A 21,061-nucleotide genomic window follows, 5' to 3' on the forward strand; every position below is an offset into this window, starting at 1 on the left:
CACATTTATCACGGAACTTCAACCCTCGTCTCGGTATAAGAGGAGGGCAGGCCGCGTCAGAGGCCAGTGCGAGCTGTAGCCTAGCCAGTGGTGCATCGTTTCTATTTAGCCGATCTCTACTTCAAGCTTCATCAACCAAATGGAGAATTATTATGGTAAATATATTTTTAAATAATTATAAAACAATATAATTATACTTATTGTAGGATTTTTAAATAGTTTTATTGAGAATTATAGTGTAAATATCTTAAGAAGATGAGGTATTTAGAAAAAGAGTAACAAGGATTAACTCAGTCTAAATCTAGTTGTGGTCGAGTACTTTATCGTTTTCATTCAGCCGATCTCTACTGCAAGCTTCATAAACCAAATGGAGAATTATTGTGGTAAATATAGTTTTAAATAATTATAAAACAATATAATTATGCTGATTGTAGGATTTTCAAATAGTTTTATTGATAATTAATAGTGTAAATATCTTGAAGAAGTGGAGGTACTTAGACGAACAGTAACAATAAGGATCACCTCAGTCAGTCTGGTTCTAGTTGTTGGGTAGCGAGTGCTTTATGGTTTTTATTTAGCCGACCTCTACTTCAAGTTTCATCAACCAAATGGAGAATTATTGTGGTAAATATAGTTTTAAATAATTATAAAACAATATAATTATGCTGATTGTAGGATTTTCAAATAGTTTTATTGATAATTAATAGTGTAAATATCTTGAAGAAGTGGAGGTACTTAGACGAACAGTAACAATAAGGATCACCTCAGTCTGGTTCTAGTTGTTGGGTAGCGAGTGCTTTATGGTTTTTATTTAGCTGACCTCTACTTCAAGTTTCATCAACCAAATGGAGAATTATTGTGGTAAATATAGTTTTAAATAATTATAAAACAATATAATTATGCTGATTGTAGGATTTTCAAATAGTTTTATTGATAATTAATAGTGTAAATATCTTGAAGAAGTGGAGGTACTTAGACGAACAGTAACAATAAGGATCACCTCAGTCTGGTTCTAGTTGTTGGGTAGCGAGTGCTTTATGGTTTTTATTTAGCCGACCTCTACTTCAAGTTTCATCAACCAAATGGAGAATTATTAAGGCAAAAATATAGTTTTAAATATTTATAAAACAACATAATTATGCTTATTGTATTTGCATAGCGAGTACAGGTGGATTATTTAGACGTGAAACGGTTCGCCCATGTGGTGGTGAGGGCGTGGAGGGGAATGGGTGGGGCGAGATGGCGGGAAGGTAAGTTCCGCTGGTTCTAGCTACTATATAGCACTACTGCAGACATTGGGCTGATGCGGGCTTACACTTTCATTGTACTCCGTTAATATTAAATGACTCAAAGACATTTCCCGTTAAGAAAATTAAATATTACTAATTATTTCTCAGTTTTATATTCCAAACCTATCTTAATCATCCCCTAAAGGACTAATCCTATCCATGCAGTTGTCATCGATAATTTGTTGTTTGAAACTTTCTCCTACTGGTGTCAGGCACCATTCTATAGTTTCACCTGTTGGTGGAGCACAGTGCACACATTCTTCTTTTGGACACACCAACCCAAGAGCTCAAGCAGGACAATGTGCTTAGAGACAGGCCCTACTGGTGTCAGGCACCATTCTATAGTTTCACCTATTGGTGGAGCACAGTGCACACATTCTTCTTTTGGACACACCAACCCAAGAGCTCAAGCAGGACAATGTGCTTAGGGACAGGCCCTACTGGTATCAGGCACCATTCTATAGTTTCACCTATTGGTGGAGCACAGTGCACACATTCTTCTTATGGACAGACCAAACCGAGAGTTCAAAAAGACATCGTGGTTAGAGAGAAGCCCTACTGGAATTGTGTACTCTTCTGCAGTTTGGTGGAGCAAATAGTACACGTCTTGCAAATATTTGCAATATTTTACTAATCGTTGAAATGAACCAGATATCTTTGTATGTTACAGAACTTTGGACAGCGGCAGACCAGAGCTGTGTTTATCTGGTCAACTGCTTCCCCCAGGACAAATGGCGCTTGGAATTCTGCGTGTTAGCAGAGCATAGCGCACACATTCGCCTCATCAACAAGCCAACCCAAGACTGTGACCGTGACATCGTGGTTAGTTACATTGTATTGATAAGTAGTTTCTAGTTGGTCTAGTAGTTATTTCTAGTAGTTAGTCTCTAGGAGATTTTACATTTCAACACGACATTTCTTGGTTATATTTTACACTATTACGCTAATATTAAAAACCACATTTTTTGGAATACGACTGCTAAACACCTTTGGATTTGTTTGGATTCTAAACACCTTACGTGCTACAATACAAATTGTTTTCTCTATTTGACCAAAATGAAATATATTTTTGTCGCGTTTCCAATTAAAAATACTTCAAGGATCATAGTTTAAATAACTGCTATTTTGTAATTAGATATATTTTTAGTGGTATTTAAACAATGTTCCTAAGTTACTGGTTTGTGTACCAGGTTACACTGGGAGGTATATACAACCTGAGGACCTCAATACGCCAGGGCTACTCAGAATGGTCAACATCCACTCCTAATATATTATCAAGGGTGGAAATGCGTGGATTCTGGGTGGAGGCTCAGAGTGAATGTGTTGCTGTAGGGAGGGAGAATGTGGTGAGTAATTACTGTAATATAAAAGAGTTTGTACTTTCAAGACTGAACTGTCAAGACCGAATTGCTGTATTATACTCTAGTAATAGGTATTTTAATCCAAGGCGACAAATGCTAAATGATGAGTAACTTATTTGTTGTGATAACATTAAAACCCTTCGCAGTAGACTAGGGCCATCAAACCGGATAGCAAAAATGGTTAATTTCTCGAAGAGGTCTATTAAAATTTGTAAAAGGGTTTGGACGATATCTATTTCCATGTTTAATCTTCTTAATTACAATGTCACTGGTATAAAATTAAACCCGTAAACCCCTTTATAACTTAAAGGTTGCTCTTTTAACCAGCACCTTTCAGTTCTGTACACAAACTAAAATGACTTTTACAGTCTTATAGTTAATTTTACATTCCTTTTTCCTGTCTGATCACGTTATGTTGTTGAAAATGTCAAAGACAAATAAATAATAAATTGCATCAGTTATACAGACAACTAGAGCATCCCACGCCAAATTTGTCCGACGGATGATAATACTTCCGATTCTCCCCTGTACACCCGGTGCCCAACACTGTTGCTAGTTTTTTGTGTAGGAAAATTTACTAACCAGTCTCACCATCTGTTGAAATAAACAAACATTATCAGTCATAAAGGTACAAAATAATAATTATGATTGTTTTCAATAATTTGTTTTGCAGATAAAGTGTAAATCAAATAGACAGTAGTAACAATAGCCACGTCGTAGTGGGAACCAACAGCGATATGGCAACACTGTCTGAAATGTCATCGGAATGTTTTAATGCAGATTACTTTAGTACTAATTTCCCCAAGACTTTTCTTAATTTTGCTATAGTCAACGAATAGTGTTTTTAAGTATTGGCCATAACTGAGAATGTTTTATGGTATGGATTACGCTTACATATCCTGTATTATTGAGTGTGATTATTACAGTAAAGTAGATTGTTCAAAACTAAATATATGGTATCATTTTTGAGCAATGGATTGTGAGAAACCAACATTTAAATGACAGCAACATTATTGTAGCCATAGCTACTATCAGTGTATAACTCTACTGTTTGTGCTGCAGGAAGAGCCGATACTGACGTGGCATGTCCCTTCGACATACCAAGTCGAATACTTCGGCATCAGCACTGGTCCTGGCACGACCGGATCTTGGTTTATCAAAGGTAAGCAAAAATAGCAGAACCATAGAAAAAAAGCATTTAGATGTTTAATCAAATAATGTATTAATAATGTATTAATAGTTTTAATTTTTACTACATCAGGTAAATATTATATTCAACTATATGTAAATATTTAAAGAAAATCAAAAATAAAAGGAGTTGATTAAGTATTTTTCCAAGAAACATGTTATATATTTATGCCGGATTTATGATATACGGACATTAACATACAAAATATTTGTTATAGATTACGAGTCGAAGGACATTGTTGAAGTTCTCGACGACTGCATAGATCGTTGATCTTCCTCTCTGTCTATTAGACATGAGTTATTGATCAGGTAATGTACACACATCTAAATTCGTGTTGTTTTATATTTATATAAGGCTAAATGGGTGTAATAATTCTAAAGGATATTCATCATTACACAATATTAACCTATAAACATAACAACTGTGTAATTGTTCAAGAACTAAAATTTGATATTTTACTAGAACAAAAATAATAGTTACGCGTGCGTGTGTGCGCGCGTGGTATCATATAATCATATAAGGTTGAGTAGTGTGCCACTATTAACCACTATAGTTTCATCTATTGGTGAAGCACAGGCCGCATATTCTTCTTTTGGACAGACCAACCCAAGAGTTCAACTAGGACAATGTACTTAGAGACAGACCCTACTGGACACACGTACCATTCTATAGTTTCACCTATTGGTGGAGCACAGTGCACACATTCTTCTTTTGGACACACCAACCCCAGAGTTAAAAAAAGACATCGTGGGTAGAGAGAAACCCTACTGGAATTGTGTAACCTTCTGGAGTTTGGTGGAGCAAATGGTACACATTGTTATGTATCTGCAGTTTTTTACTAATCAGCGAAATGAACCAGATATATTTATTTGTTACAGAACTTAGGACAGTGGCAGACCAGAGCTATGCTTATCTGGCCAACTGCTTCCCCCAGGACAAATGGCGCTTGTAATTTTACTTGCTGCAGAGCATAGCACACATACTCTCCTCTTGAGCAAGCCAACCCATGACTGCGACCCGGACATTGTGGTTAGTTACATTGTATTGTTAAGTTGTTTATGTAATCTAATTTACAATAAACCATTGTCCTTGGATTTCTCCATTAGGTACCTATTAATTAAACCATGAACTAACAAAAACGTCTTCCTAGGATCCATAAATTAGTGTTCTCTAGGGGATTTTGCATTTCAATATGACATTTTTCGGTTATATATTACACTATTGCGCTAATGTCATTAAAAATCAAATTTTTTGGAATATGACTCCTATTTCGATTCAAAACAGCTTACGTCCTACAATACAATTGTTTTTTCTATTTGACCAAGTTGAAAGACATTTTTGTCGTGTTTTGCCATTAAAAATACTTCAAGGATCATAGTTTAAATAACTGCTATTTTATAGTTAGATATATTTTTAGTGGTATTTAAAAAATGTTCCTAAGTTACTGGTTTGTGTACTAGATTACACTGGGAGGTAAAAACATCCTGTGGACCTCAATAAGCCGGGGCTACAAAAAATGGTCAACATCCACCCCTAATATATTATCGAGGATGGATATGCGTGGATTCTGGGTGGAGGCTCAGAGTGGATGCATTGCTGTAGGGAGGGAGAATGTGGTGAGTAATTACTGTAATTTAAAAGAGTTTGTACTTTCAAGACCGAACTTACTGCTGTATTATACTCAAAGTCAAAATCCCTAAAGTTGATTGAAACCATCATGCTACTAAGTTTTGACGTGGAAAGTCTATTCGCAAACGTACCAACTCAAAAAAACTTGGAATCATTGAATGACATTTCTAAAACGATCAAATATTAAATGAGAGCTCTTAACTTCAATTAGTTCAGTTAAAATTTGTGGATTTATGTGGACAATATCTATTTTTTGTTTAAAATATTTGTGAAAATATTTGATATCACTGAGATACATTGAGACACCTAAATTTATAAGACTGCAACATTATGTCCTTTCGCTATTCCATGTCGCATACTTTGGCATCAGCACTGGTCCTTTCACGACCAGAGCTTGGTTTATCACAGGTAGGATGTACCAGCAGAACCGTAGACAAAATGTACGGTATTATTTACAAGTATATATTCATAGATGTTTGTTTTAAATCTCGTAAATACTATAATCCTGCAACAAAGAAATATTGACAAATTAAAAAAATAAATGTTAACTAAGTATTTTCCAATAAAAATGTGATCTATTTGCAAAAAATCACATAAGAATTAATTATTAGAGGTTAATGTGCAAAAATTATTTTATCGCTTAAATGTCCAAAAAGTGTTGGAATTTAAATAAATTTTCTAATTTTTTCTGGTTTATTTACCAGGTCACGCTGGGTAAGCAATAACCAGTTACAAAAATCCGCCGGGGATATGCTCCATGCTAGCAGTCATCGTCAATATACTACTGAGGCCTGCGCTGCTTGGATTGTGGATGGAGGCTCAAAATGGAAGTGTCACTGTTAGGGAAAAGAATTAGGAAAGTAACTAATCACTCTGTAATTTATAACAGCTTATACTATACTCCAAATATTGTGTGAATCCTGTGTCATAAGTCAGAAGTGGCCGTTAAGAGTTAGAATTTGGAGGTGGGTGATTAATGATTGTTTAAGATTTACACTTTCTAGACAAACAGCTACTCCCAATACAATATCGAGGTTGGAGCTACATGCATTCTGGGTAGAAGCATAAAATGGACGACTCAATGTTGGTAGGCAGAATAAGGAGGAGAGTGATTACTGTTTTGTATAAGATTTCAGACCCTCTTGACCAACACCTACTCTTACATACACTACCCAAGGTAAAGCTAAGAGGATTCAGGGTAGAGGCGTAAAATATACAAGTCAATGTTGGGAGGTAGAATGCTGAAGGTGATTTCTGTTTGTATAAGATTTCATAGTCTATATAGAAAAATCTACCCCCAATACACTATCGAGGGTGGAGCTAAGTGGATTCTAGGTAGAGTCGTAAAATAGATGACTCAATTTTGGGAGGTAGAATGCTGAGGGTGATTACTGTTTGTATAAGATTTCATAGTCTATATAGAAAAATCTACCCCCGATACACTATTGAGGGTGGAGCTAAGTGGATTCTAGGTAGAGTCGTAAAATAGATGACTCAATTTTGGGAGGTAGAATGCTGAAGGTGATTTCTGTTTGTATAAGATTTCATAGTCTATATAGAAAAATCTACCCCCAATACACTATCGAGGGTGGAGCTAAGTGGATTCTAGGTAGAGTCGTAAAATAGATGACTCAATTTTGGGAGGTAGAATGCTGAGGGTGATTACTGTTTGTATAAGATTTCATAGTCTATATAGAAAAATCTAACCCCAATACACTATCGAGGGTGGAGCTAAGTGGATTCTAGGTAGAGTCGTAAAATAGATGACTCAATTTTGGGAGGTAGAATGCTGAGGGTGATTACTGTTTGTATAAGATTTCATACTCTATAGAGAAACAGCCAATCCCAAAACATTATCGAGGGTGGAGCTACGTGAATTCTGGGTAGAAGCATTAAATGGACGAGTTAATGTGGATTAACCATTTAAATTTATCAAACCATTAATTTTCAATGTTAAAATTCTGCAATAACACTTTTGTTAATATTAAGGTTTTTTTAATGATAAAGAGATATTCTTATAAAATAGAAACAAATGTTATTTACTGTGTTTTTTTGTAGATGTAACCCTACCCCATACTTTACGATGTGGAACTAACAATATATATATATATATGTTATACATTCTTATACGAGATGTCCAAGACACTATTATATGCTGGTATAATAGATCAGACCCTCTTGACCAACACCTATTCTTTATACACTACCCAAGGTGGAGCTAAGAGGATTCTGGGTAGATGCGTAAAATATACAAGTCATTGGGAGGTAGAATGCTGACGGTGATTACTGTTTGTATAAGATTTCATACTCTATAGAGAAACAGCCAATCCCAAAACATTATCGAGGGTGGAGCTACGTGAATTCTGGGTAGAAGCATTAAATGGACGAGTTAATGTGGATTAACCATTTAAATTTATCAAACCATTAATTTTCAATGTTAAAATTCTGCAATAACACTTTTGTTAATATTAAGGTTTTTTTAATGATAAAGAGATATTCTTATAAAATAGAAACAAATGTTATTTACTGTGTTTTTTTGTAGATGTAACCCTACCCCATACTTTACGATGTGGAACTAACAATATATATATATATATGTTATACATTCTTATACGAGATGTCCAAGACACTATTATATGCTGGTATAATAGATCAGACCCTCTTGACCAACACCTATTCTTTATACACTACCCAAGGTGGAGCTAAGAGGATTCTGGGTAGATGCGTAAAATATACAAGTCATTGGGAGGTAGAATGCTGACGGTGATTACTGTTTGTATAAGATTTCATACTCTATAGAGAAACAGCCAATCCCAAAACATTATCGAGGGTGGAGCTACGTGAATTCTGGGTAGAAGCATTAAATGGACGAGTCAATGTGGATTAACCATTTTTATTTATCAAACCATTAATTTTCAATGTTAAAATTCTGCAATAAAACTTTTGTTAATTTTAAGCTTTTGTTAATGATAAAGACACATTCTTCTAAAAGAGAGTAGAACTAGCAATATATATATATATATATATATATATATATATATATATATATATATATATATATGTTATACATACTTATACAAGATGTCCAAGGCTTTATTAGATGCTGGTAGCAATCGACAGTGGAATCTTCAGCCCAAGTACTCCATATAAAACTATAATAATTTAAATTATAATATATTTAGATTAGATAATTATTGTAAGTTGTATATCTTAGCTTTGATTATTATAACATTTGTATTTAAATTATAATACTTATGGAATCTTGCTTGTTTTTTCCCCATTCTTATATTTCATTGGACGACCAATTACTATGGAAAATGGTTTATATATTGTTATTTATTCTCTATTTTGTGTGGTTTTTGTACATTTTTGCAGTTATACATTACATTTCTGGTAAATATTCATTTACAATTTTTTGAGACATGATTATTTAAATAGTCTGCCTTGTATCGGAATATTATTCAACTCCACTAAAAGCATTTTCTCTATAAATTATTCCTGAACATGTAAGGGAGTTTCAAAAAAATAACAATTATATGAAGTACAATTTAAATATCTGTTGAAGGAAGTGAAGTCGTATTAAGACAACCTTTTGTATCGTATTTTTGTCCTAAAAGGCTAAAAACGTTTTCTCTATAATTATTCCTGTAAATGTAGTATGTAATGAAAATGTTTAAAAGAACAAGTATATGAAGTACAATTTAAATTTCTGGCGATGAAGGTGAAGAAGGTGAATTTCATCTTCTGTGTTGGAATTTTGCCCTCAACGGCTAAAAGCATTTTCTCTATTAATTATTCCTGTAAATGTACTATGTAAGTGAGATGTTTAAAGAACAATTATATGAAGTACCATTTAAATTTCCTGTGACGAAGTTGGAGCAGAACTTAATTCCATTTTTTATATCGGAATTTTGCACTAAAACAATTACAAATTTTCTTTATTAATTCCTGTGAATGTAGTATTCAAGGAAGATGATTAAAGGACAAGTATATGAAGTACAATTTACATTTCTGGTAACGAAGTTGGAGCAGACATAATTACAGTTTTTATATTTTATTTTTGCCCTAAAATGATTACACATTTTCTCTATTAATTATTCCTGTGAATGTAATATTCAAGGAAGATGATTAAAGAACAAGTATATGAAGTACAATTTAAATTTCTGGTGACTAAGTAAAGCAGACATTAATTCCTTTTTTATATATAGGAATTTTTCCCTAAAATGATAACGTATTTTCACTATTCATTGTTCCTGTAATTGTAAGGAAGCTGTTTAAAGTACAATTATATGAAGTACAATTTACATTTTTTGCGATGGTGGTGTGGCTTTCAATTTCATCTTTTGTATCGTATTTTAGTAAAAGCGCCAGTCAAAATTTAGTTCCTAAGAAATCTAATGTTAAGCAACCTAATTACTTTACTGCGCTTTACTTATGTACACGTTAAAACTTATTTTTGTTGACAGGGGCAGCAAAACCCTGTCTATTTACCCTAGACTGTAAGTTCTTTTGTGGAATGAATAAATGATGCCTTCTTTGCTGGTTGTGTGTTGTAGCACTGTATTACACAAATTTATGTTATAGCTTTAATTTAAGCTAATTGTTAATGTTGTAAAATGTGTTCATTGTATTTATGTTGTAATAGAACAGTATTACTGTACAACTCTTATTGTTCTATAACTACCAAAATGTTAATTCAACACGAATTAACTGATTTACTTAATACGTTGTCAAACATTTCATTTGATAATAAGGGCACACAACACTTTTAATTTAGGTACCTCACCATTTTAGGTTTTGCTAAAATTTTGTATGCTCTTAGTGAGTGCTGAGATTGTAAAAAACACCTCATTTTAAATTTTTATCACAAACCGTTTCCAAAATTCGGCTATGTAAAGTTTCCAAAAAGACACTAACGTTCCTGAAATTGACATCTAATTCAGCTTTCTCCAAGAGCTTTCTTAATTGACCTAGAGAGATGGTAGAGGTGTCATTTTGCAGAGTTTGTATGCTCTTTTCAGTGATACGTAGCACTCTTCCAAATTCCCTTTCAATGAAAGCGTAGTATGGCATATTATGAACATACAAAAAAAAACTAATTATTTCTGCTGTTCTCAAGTGATGCGCTTACAAACGAACATCATTTTGTTTTTATTTACACATATTGGACCTAACCAACTGGTTCTTTTGTAGCTAGGTGTGATACTTTTATGAAGCATGTTAAAATAAACTGACAGTAAATATGATATAATATGTATGTAATACATTTGTTGAGTATGAAAATAAAGATGTATGAGAGAAAAATGGTTTGTTGATCATTTCTTGTGACCTACCAAAGTACCCATGTATTACATATTGAGCGCAGTTATAAATATATCCGAGTGCAAATGTTGTGGATTTGACTGATAGAAGGGCCCGACAGAACAGATCTTTTCAGTAACTTGGTAGCAACGGGAATCCCTTTAGGTACCAGTGTTTCTGCCATTTAGATTTGTTCCATTTTTATTTGAATATAACTGCAGGTCAGATTCTTAAAAGAGTTCCCTGACTCAGCCCATAGGCGTATACGGGGGGGGGGGGAGTTTGGGGTTGTAACCTTCCATTGATACAAATATTCAAGGTATATTTTAACTTGCGTTTAACTGAAAGTATACTCGTAGTCGAGCAATGTATAATAGTTCCGTTTCGTTTGAATTTGTATTGACATTTTTTATAACAGCTAACACATAGTAAAACACTCATGTTTTGTAATTCTTCGACATGACGAGTCTGTCTGCGACCCGTGGGGTTTGACAAAGTAATACAAACCTCACTTCCCGCGCTTCGGGCGAGAGACAGCAACCAATGGCCATGGCCGCTTAGCAGTCATTTTTTTCAACGGCTAATCTGTAATAGTCTTAACGTAGGTAGGTACTTTAGTTTAGCTTTTGCTAGTCATGTATTCCTGACTTTTGTTATTAATGAATACCGATAGCGGTAATATTAACAGAAATAAAGTAAAAGTACAAAACCTTTTTGATTGCGGATTTTAGCATTTAGAATCATTATAATTCTTAAAAGTGGTTAAATGTTACTTGCTGTTATTTGTACACTTCTCCGGTATTTGTTCAACCCAAATTGTCTAAGACGTATACAAGATTAGATCCTTATCAAAACGTGTTTTATACTTGACTTACCTATAAAAATAAAATAATGAACGTTCAAGTTAAGGTGGTGAACTTCAGATATATCTGAGGTTATCGAAAACCCCATTTAATCAAACTTTTATAAAAAGTGTAAGTCCACAAACAAAGTTAATAAATATCGTGGTCATTTAAATTGTGATATTTTGATAATAAATATGATGTTTTGCTTAGTAAGACCCGTTTAAGTTTTCATAAGGCGCCTACTCTTAAAATATTTTAATTGCACTTAGAGAGGAATGCACTTAGACCTCCAGCAAGAGAGAATGGAAGAAGTAAACCGGGTGAATCGGGCAGTTGAGAGACACCTCCAGAGAAGGATGGAGAAAGAAAACCGCCGCTACCACCACATGGCAACGGTAATGGTTACAAAGGGTACGAAGACAGCGGTAGAGATGAGAAAGAGTCAGAAGACGCTTCTATATCTTCAGTGGACGACACTGAAGAATACCGTGTTAGATTATTAATCTCTGGACATTTTCATCCGGACGAAACGCCGATGTTCATCATCCAAGAGTATGAAGCAGAATCTGGAGTCTTTGATGATCAGATTGTTGACATCAAGCGCATACAAAAGTTGGGAACTTAGAGATCTATAGTTGAGAGTCCAGATCTTTTACCTTAGTCTTGTTATTGTAATGCACACGATCTTTTCCTCAAATTTTAGTTACGGAGCGAATGGTTCGTAGAATCGTGTTACAAAAGAGTAACAAAAAATTCATTAATTACTTTGAACTTGTCATTACTGCCATCCTAACCCTTATCCTAAATAATATTATAAATGTGACAGTGCCTTTGTTTGTTTATTTTGTTTTCACGCGTAAACTACTCAACCGATTGTACTGAAGTTTTACATGGACATTCCGGCGGTTCCTAGTATGATTATAGGCCTACTCTTATTTCGATAATCCCTCCGGGCTACGCCCCACTGGTTTTTAAAGTAACGAGAACTTCCATTTTGGTCTCTAAAGTTGTGTAATATTAATTGAATGAGCCTGTCAAATGCAATCAACTGTTTTGTGTAAACATTGTTTATTATTTGTTTACATTCATAGTAACAAAATTTTCTAACAGATAATCATAATTTTTAACAACGATTTGGATTTCAGCGATTAGGTAAGTACTAATCTACCCTAGAAAATGTACTAAAACATAAGGTCAGAAATTGACTTCGAAGACTTCCTTTGAAGCAGTCGCCAAGAACTATGCTGGATGAAATTACGCTCGACTGCTCTTTCGAAATAATTTACCAACTCCAGCTTTAAATGTTCAAAAAACATTAAAAGACTAACTATAAATTTAAAGACTGACATAAAACCCATCTTAGTTTTCTTTTGACAGATGCAGGCTTCTCTGAACTGTGATAGACTATATATTTTCTTTATCGGAAAACAAAATAAAATCAACTATGGATTAAAAAATACTAAGAACGAAGTAAATTATAAAATAGTTTACGTATTTTCTTGATCGCGGCAACAGCGCAAACTCAACATTGGCGTCGCAAATATAATTTACTCGAACCAGCGTCGTCATAAACGTGCAACGCCTACTAAATTGCGTGCAAAGATGCGGGTAACTGCTAGCAGTCCAAATATAAGATACAATGTAGTCTAACTTTAACTATACACGTAAAGACTATTATGAGACATATTTAAGTTTTCTTTTGAGAAAAGTAGGTCTCTCAGAGCTGTGTCTGTATATATGAAACAAAAATTCTTTGGAACGAAAAATACTAAGACCATAAGTTGAAAATGACCATAAATATACACTTTTTTTACATACTTTCTTGCTCGGGAAGAAGGCAAACTCAACATTGGCGTCGGAAATATAATTCACTCGAACCAGCAGTGGGTAGGGTACGATAAGCGGCCCGGTTTTTTATATCGAAGAATGTAAACATCGATACCTAATATTCGCATCTCATATCCCAGACTACCAATCGATATAAAACCTCAATAACAATCAATAATTATGTTTTAAATATTAAAATATGAATTTAATATTTACAGTGATCAAACAAATTATTATAACCAAAATTAGAAAAACTGAAGACGACCATATTTGCGCCTCTGTTTTTTCCCAAAGATGATCACATAGTGGGTTTTTCGGTACGAGTCCAACATGTTGAAGTCACGAAAAACATGTCTTATCATCTTTCAAAGTAGCAAATCATGTATAGACACGAAACAGTGTACTTTGAAAAAAATAATAATAGTGAACATCGCAGCCTACATAGCAGAAGGTGAGGCAAGAGATTAAAAAAAAAAAAAATTGTCTGCCATTTTTAATAATCAAATGTTAGGCTACTTATATAAAATTGAAATATTACATTACGAGTATTATTTGAAAGTGTTTACAGTTGTTGATATATATTATTTAAGTTAATTGTTCAAAATAACTAATCAGTATCGATTGACTATATCGATGGTTATGATTAAGTAATATCGTTTGACAATTTCGATATAAAAACCGGGTCCGCTTATCGTACCCTACCCCCAGCAGTCGTCATAAATCTACTACGTCTACTAACTTGCGTGCGAAGCCGCGGGTAACTGCTAGTCCCTAATAAAAATGAGATAATATTGTGACTTCTCATGTGATAGGCTATTTGCATGACATTACAACAGCTGATATTTATTCATACAAATTAAAATTACCATGAGACTGTGTAGCACGTTGTAATGTTGCATATTTTTAAAGTAAACACATTTACTTTAACCCTTTGCACTCCCCGTCCGCATGACAGTACTTGTGATTTGCACTCCTCTGGCCACCTCTTATGGCCCAAGGTCATATCCTCTACAACTCTGAATATTTTGTTGTGAGCCGTGTCGTTGCACTCCTCTGTCCATATGTAGTGGCCGATGCTAAAATGCTCCTAAACTCCTCTGGCCACCTCTTATGGACAGTGACATTTAACTATATTACATTTTTTGTAAATAATTCTGTTATATATATAATGTTCTGCCATATCTTGGCTGATTCTAAACTATATAATCAACAAGATTGTACAATTTTTTGGGGGAAATGTTATTTATCTGTTTCTTAAAATACAAAATAAAATAACCCTTTCTATTGATGACTAGACTATAGATGAATAAAATATTTTTTAAATAGTTTTATTAATTTTTATGCCACTTATTTAATGTAAAACAGCAGTAATAAATATGAAATAATATTTTTGAAGTCTGTTTTGTAAGATGATTGCCCGCTGAAACTCAGTTGGCAATTATCAGCTGGGTGTCTCATGACTATTTAAACAAACCCAAACAATTACCTTCCAGTGAGCTATCGTTGTTGTGACAACCAATGAGATTCTTGTTTTTGCTTGTATGTTATTTTCGTTCAGATATTTTGTCACAGTTTGATGACGTAGTTCTAAATAATTTAAGGTTTCCATGTTTTCTTCTGTGGGTCGTCCCCCGTCCCCCCATGGTTGGCATGTCATGGTAATAGCAAGGAAAAATAGTTTACATAGCCATATGACACTGTGCAAAGTTTATAGATGTTATCTGCTATGGTTTGTAAAATATTAAGCCGTACCCAGACTTTTCAAACACCTATATATATATATATTAAAATTTGCCTTAGAATTAACTACTTATATCTGTGGATTTGCTTGTAGTAATTTTGCTTTTTACCTTTAAAGAAATATATCTAAGACTTTGATTTTTAAATCCATGCAAAATATATTAAATAATCAATAAGAAAAAAATGAAAGCAACGCTTTAGCATAAAAAGATCATTTGAAATTGTCCTTTTAAAATGCCCCTTTAAAATCACCTGTTGTTGTGATTGTGAATAACATGTCAGAGTGGAACAGACATCTGGCACCATCTATATTCAGTGTAGTAGAGAACATGACCTTGGGCCATAAGAAGTGGACTGAGGAGTGTACGGACACAGCTGCGCCGAGAATTCACAGAGTGCAACAGGTAAAGCACCATGTCCACCTCTTAGGGACTGAGGAGTGCAAAGGGTTAAATTACTTTTAACATTACGAAGGTGGTATTTTGGAATAAAAATATGCCTGTGTTTCATTCTTAAATATAAGTAATGTACAAACCAAATTTCGTCCAAATCTACCCACCAGTTTTTATGTGATTGAGTTTAAAACATACAAACATCTTGACAAATTTTCGCATGTATAATATTAATAGTATTGCAACTTGGAAGATTTACTAGTTATAACATTTATATTAGTTAGTACAAAACTTTAAATTTAAGTAACTATATAACTGCAATTTTTAAACAAATAATTAATCCGTGCCTAGAGCGAAGGATTATTTTCAAACGCCTTAAATTGATTGTTTTTATAATTATCATTATTTACTTAAAAATACTATAGCCGATCATAGTCTAATAACTGGTTGAACACAAATTTTTGTGTTATATTTTTTAGAATCAGTCATTTTTATATGTACTACATCAAACAATAATATTTAAAATTATAATATTCTTAGTTATTGTTTTATTCGTTGCTATACATGTTAATGAATGGTAATTAAGTATTGAAATATATTAATGTACTTGATGATTGCGTGACGTCTAGTTCATGAGCTTGCAGTAACACGTTCATACATTTGATCATGTAATTTCCTGCACATCGTTATGGAAAAAAGGTTCAGTTATTACATTATATACATATTTATAGTATGACATTTAAAAACGCGTAGAGCTGGAAAACTCTTTAACGAAGTTTTATTCAAGTAAACGGGAAATGATCTGCTACTAATTTATTTTAATGCAGCGCACCACGGCCAGTAGCGTAGCCAGAAATTTCGTTCGGGGGGGGTCCGAAACCGGGGGATCCGGGGGAAGTTTTGTGTGTTATTTGCCAATGAGTTCACTGGTAAAAGGTAAATACCAAAAATATGGGCTTTAGTAACTACGCCTTATAGAAAGTGTAAAGATGTAATAGGCAAATTTAACTCTCACAGCAACTCTAGTACCACAAATTTTCTTGTATAGCTACAGAAACTTTACAAAGTTCGATTCTGGCGAGTATAAGGCACCAAAGTGATGTTGGATTCACTGGATAAGAAAGAAAAAGAACAAAACAGAGCTTCGCTCAAGCGTATAATTGATACAACTATATTCTGTGGAAAAAATTAAATACCCCTTCGGGGACATTGGGGCCACTGACGGCCGAAACCCTTTAGAAAAGGAGGGCAATTTTCGAGCGTTGCTCGGGTACAGATCAAAACTAACGGTCGGAAAAATGCACCGAAAAAACTCTACTGATTAGAAGTTCGGCTACTTTGGTAAGCCGATTGAGGTATTTATGAATGAGTTATAAATAACAATTTTTTGTATCATTACACTGTAGACGAGTAGTATATAAATTATCGGAAAAAAAACCAAAAAAATCACTTTCGGTCGGAAATAAAATACACCTGAAAAACTCTAATGATTAGATCTTCAACTACTTCGGACTTCAGTTAATGAGGTAAACGTGGTATTTTTGATTGAGTTAGGACGACGATTTTTTTTTGTTATCAATAAACTGTACTCGACTACCTATATAATTATCGACGAAAAATCACTTCCGGTCGGTAAATACCGAAGAAAAGCTCTACAGATTCAAGTTTTGACGATTTTGGATTTCACTGGTTGAGTGGTTGAGGTAAGAGTGGTATTTTATAATTTTGTTAGGACATTGATTTTAGGTATTAATTCAAACGCCGACTAATACATATATAACTATCGAGAAAAAAAAAAAACAAAAATAATCACTTCCCGATCGGAATATACTAAGGAAAATTAATAATACCTCAGTCAGTGAAATCCAAAGTAGTCGGAAACTTCTTATCAGTAGAGCGTTTAAAGTGTATTTTCCAACCGACAGTGATTTTTTATATTTTTCGATAATTATATACACGTCTACAGTTTAATGACACTAAAATCAACGTCATGACAATTCTAAGCAGCCATTTTACGTCCTCAAGACGAATTTGAACGAAGTGGTCGCTAATTTAAACTGTCCAAGTCCAAGTCGGGTCGCTAGGATGGCCTCCTGGGCGCTCCTCCTGGTCTGTGTGCAGTATCTGAGCAGTTGAGCTCAATGACTTGCCTGTCAAACTGGAATAATTTGCTCCTGCAGCAGTCTAGCAGCTGGTCGGTGTGCCACTGAGGGCCACTGCTTCATTGAAGAGCCGGGTGAGGGCGGTCAGCTGTGCAGCTATTTCAACACGGCTTGTAGGCTGCGCTGGGCGGGGGCGGCTGCTTCTGCTGCTGCATCAGCTGCTGGCGCCTCCGTTTGTTGCGGCGGAGTGGCCTGGTGTATGTGGCCATTCTAGTTTCTGCCTGGGAGTCGCCCTGGGCCTCTGTGTGACCGGAAGGTCAGCCACAGATGCCGGCGGGCGAGGAAGTCGGTTGGCTGGGTTCTGGGGTTTCCTCCGGCGCTTCTTCTTCTGCGGCATGTCGTCCTCAGCTTCACTCTCCGATACGGAGTCCGCTGGTGACTCGTCCCGCGCTGGTTTGCTTGGGCGGCTGGGCCGTTGGTCGCCTCGCCGCTGGTTTGGTTGGCCGGGACTTGCGCCCTAACTGGACAGCTGCCGCTCTGGCCTCCTTGTAGGCTGGACACCCACGATAGTTGGCGTTGTGATCGCCGCCAACAATTGCAGCAGTGACCCTTCTTCGTCGAGACTTTGGGGCAGTTCATCTTCAGATGATTTTCCCCGCAGCGGACGCATTTTCTCGGCCTCCCGCAGTTTCCGGAGCCGTGGCCAAAACCTTGGCACCGGTAGCACTGCGGCGGGCCAACCGGCTTCTTGTAGACAGTGACTGAGACCCTGACATGGAGCGGGCTTGTCAAATCTACATCTTGGTGTCAGGGTTCTCTCGCTCACTTTCCCTGCTCAGCGTGATCAGCCAGCTCCTGGTAGGTCCCCGGGCTGTCCGAAGTCGTGCAACCTCGTCGACGGCGAAGCCCTCGTCAGTTAAGACATCGAAGAGCTCCACATCATCGGTGTCGGGCAGTCCGCTGATCACAACCTTAAGCGATCTTTCACGCCCAAGGTTGTGAGTGTAGAAGGGCAGCTTCTTGGAACATAGGTACCGCTGAATGTCCCTGAAGTCCTCCACGGTGGTCACTTTCAAGCGATAGTGAACACCGCGGAACGTTGTCGTCAGGCCGTCCCGCGCCAACTACTCCTCCAACTTCTTGGTGTAGGTAGGCCAGTCCGGAACACTGTCCAGGAATAGCAAGGGTATCCTGGGCGTAGAAAACCGAAGCCGTAGGTTGGTCAGATGTCACCAGTAGCAGTGGGTGACGTTGTGGCCTTTAAAAAGGCCCTTTGCTGGAGCAGCGACCTTCTTAGGCGCCGAGCTGGCAGGTGGAGAGCTAGGCCTCTTAGCTGGCTGCCCGGGGCTTCCAAAGGCACGCTGACCCATCTTCTTGAAGATTTTCACTCATGTTGTTCCAGGAGTTGTTGACACAACGAGCGCTTGATGTCGAATGTTCGCCGTATTACAATTTAGGTTGCTTTGCGACGTCACGTAACCGCGCTCTATAGCAATACCGTGATTAGACTACACTATCCGAAAGGCCGAGCCTTGATACTTTATGATTTAAACGAAAGGACAATATATATTTTAACAACGGTCACTTTAATCAATTAAATCAATCAATTTAATGTTTGTAGACAAGAGTAAATGATATGAACGTCTCCTTTTTTCTCCTACTCCATGCTTTTTTTAATATGTCTTAAAATTTCGGGGGGGGTCCGGACCCCCTGGACCCCCCCCTTCGCTACGCCACTGCACCACGGCAACACCGCTCTGCAGATAGCCGAAGTTATTTGGCTGCATCCACCAACCAATCGTTCATTTCTGAGCTTTATGAACGATTAAATATTAACATAAATATAACACAAGATAAATTTAAACATAGTGGAACGTTAAAACTACACAACAACTACTGTCTACATGAACGGGTTCTGAATTATCCAAATTTAGACCCCCAAATCCTTCTCATAATTCATAATTTTAAAATGTAATACTAAAACTAACAGCCCTGCATTTCCTTCCTAATGTTATAAAAGTTTAATGTGCCATTTCAATATATAAAATAGAATACATCACCATTTGGACGGTCCAAGAAGCACATATCCTCCAGGTCCATACATGAACAGGAGCATACAATCCCAGCATGAAATATCTTGCATCCCCCTCCCCCACCCCGGTAACTAGTTTCTCGCAGCAGGTAACCTTACCCTGTACCTTACGTCACCCACTGTTATCTAGCTACAGGACAAGCCTTATCTGCACTATCAGTGTTCAATTCCCCGAACTGAGCACCACGGGCGTACCTAGAATGAAAATTAGAAGGGGGCAAGCCGTGGGGTCGTTGAGGTTACAACATTTTATAACGACAAGGTGAAGGAACCAACATTTTTAAGACAATTATTATATACAATTATAGCAGCGCTTTAAAAGTTATTGCGTTTATTTTCAAACACAATAATTGAAATGTATATTGTAATTGCATATCTTACACTTATACTAATAATATTTCCTTCCCCCCCTCAATTTGAGCATCATATCACCCCTGAACGATTGTACTCATCCAGCTTGTACATCTAACCCATTTGAATTTACACTTTGCATTATCTCATTGAAATCAGTATTGTATATGTAACACTATTTCCTAGCATATAATACTGAGTTATAAACTAAACTCCAAGGAATGCAGGGGGTGCTTGGCAGTATTTGGCAAATGGACATTACACTCCTTCCCCAGGATCAGTGCTTCCCAGCCACATTAAAGTCAATTCAAATTAAAAAAGGAATTCCCTTCACTAAAAATACTGATCTTTAGCCATGCTGTTTTTGGTGGGATATGAAAAGGGTTAAAATTACCAAACGATAATCTTTTTCTCAAATTATAGTTCTTTACTTTCACATATGTAAATATTAGTTCCATAATCTTTAATCAACGAGAAAGAGTAACTGAGTCACAATTTTCAACTGAATACTCAGTTTTCATATGGCTGTCTGATGTTAATTTAACTTTGATTTACTTCATAGGTTGGTGACAGACTAAAAATTATGGTCAGAATGTAAAATTGGCATTAGATATTTTTAGTCTTTTCAATAACTTCCCCAACTAATAAGGCTCATGGTCCCCAACTATTAAGGCTAATGGTTTCCAACTAATAAGGCTCATGGCCTCCAAATAATAGGCTCATGGCCCCCAACTAATAAGGCTCATGGTCCCCAGCTAATAAGGGTCATGGTCCCCAGCTAATAAGATTCATGGTCCCCAGCTAATAAGATTCATGGTCCCCAGCTAATAAGATTCATGGTCCCCAGCTAATAAGGCTCATGGTCCCCAACTAATAAGGCTCATGGTCCCCAACTAATAAGGCTCATGGTCCCCAGCTAATAAGGCTCATGGTCCCCAGCTAA

At 36.0% G+C, this 21,061-nt stretch overlaps 1 protein-coding gene across 1 annotated transcript; it reads left to right on the forward strand.

The window, feature by feature from the left end:
- Positions 1–1,225: 1,225 nt before the first annotated feature.
- On the forward strand, positions 1,226–12,239 carry LOC124361171. Its single transcript, XM_046815211.1, has 5 exons — positions 1,226–1,250; positions 1,960–2,111; positions 2,480–2,635; positions 3,713–3,812; positions 11,965–12,239. Exons 1-5 carry the CDS (start codon positions 1,226–1,228, stop codon positions 12,237–12,239), a joined length of 708 nt encoding a protein of 235 aa, XP_046671167.1.
- The last annotated feature ends 8,822 nt before the right edge of the window (positions 12,240–21,061 follow it).

This window comes from Homalodisca vitripennis, chromosome 4, assembly GCF_021130785.1.
Source record: "Homalodisca vitripennis isolate AUS2020 chromosome 4, UT_GWSS_2.1, whole genome shotgun sequence".
Taxonomy (NCBI): domain Eukaryota; kingdom Metazoa; phylum Arthropoda; class Insecta; order Hemiptera; family Cicadellidae; genus Homalodisca; species Homalodisca vitripennis.

Bases quoted from the DNA above. Each gene is read 5' to 3' on its own strand.
- LOC124361171 (XM_046815211.1), top strand. From the start codon at position 1,226: ATGGGTGGGGCGAGATGGCGGGAAG. The intron at 2,112-2,479 runs GTTAGTTACATT...TTTGTGTACCAG, and splicing joins ACTGTGACCGTGACATCGTG to GTTACACTGGGAGGTATATA. The intron at 3,813-11,964 runs GTAAGCAAAAAT...AGACACCTCCAG, and splicing joins CGGATCTTGGTTTATCAAAG to AGAAGGATGGAGAAAGAAAA.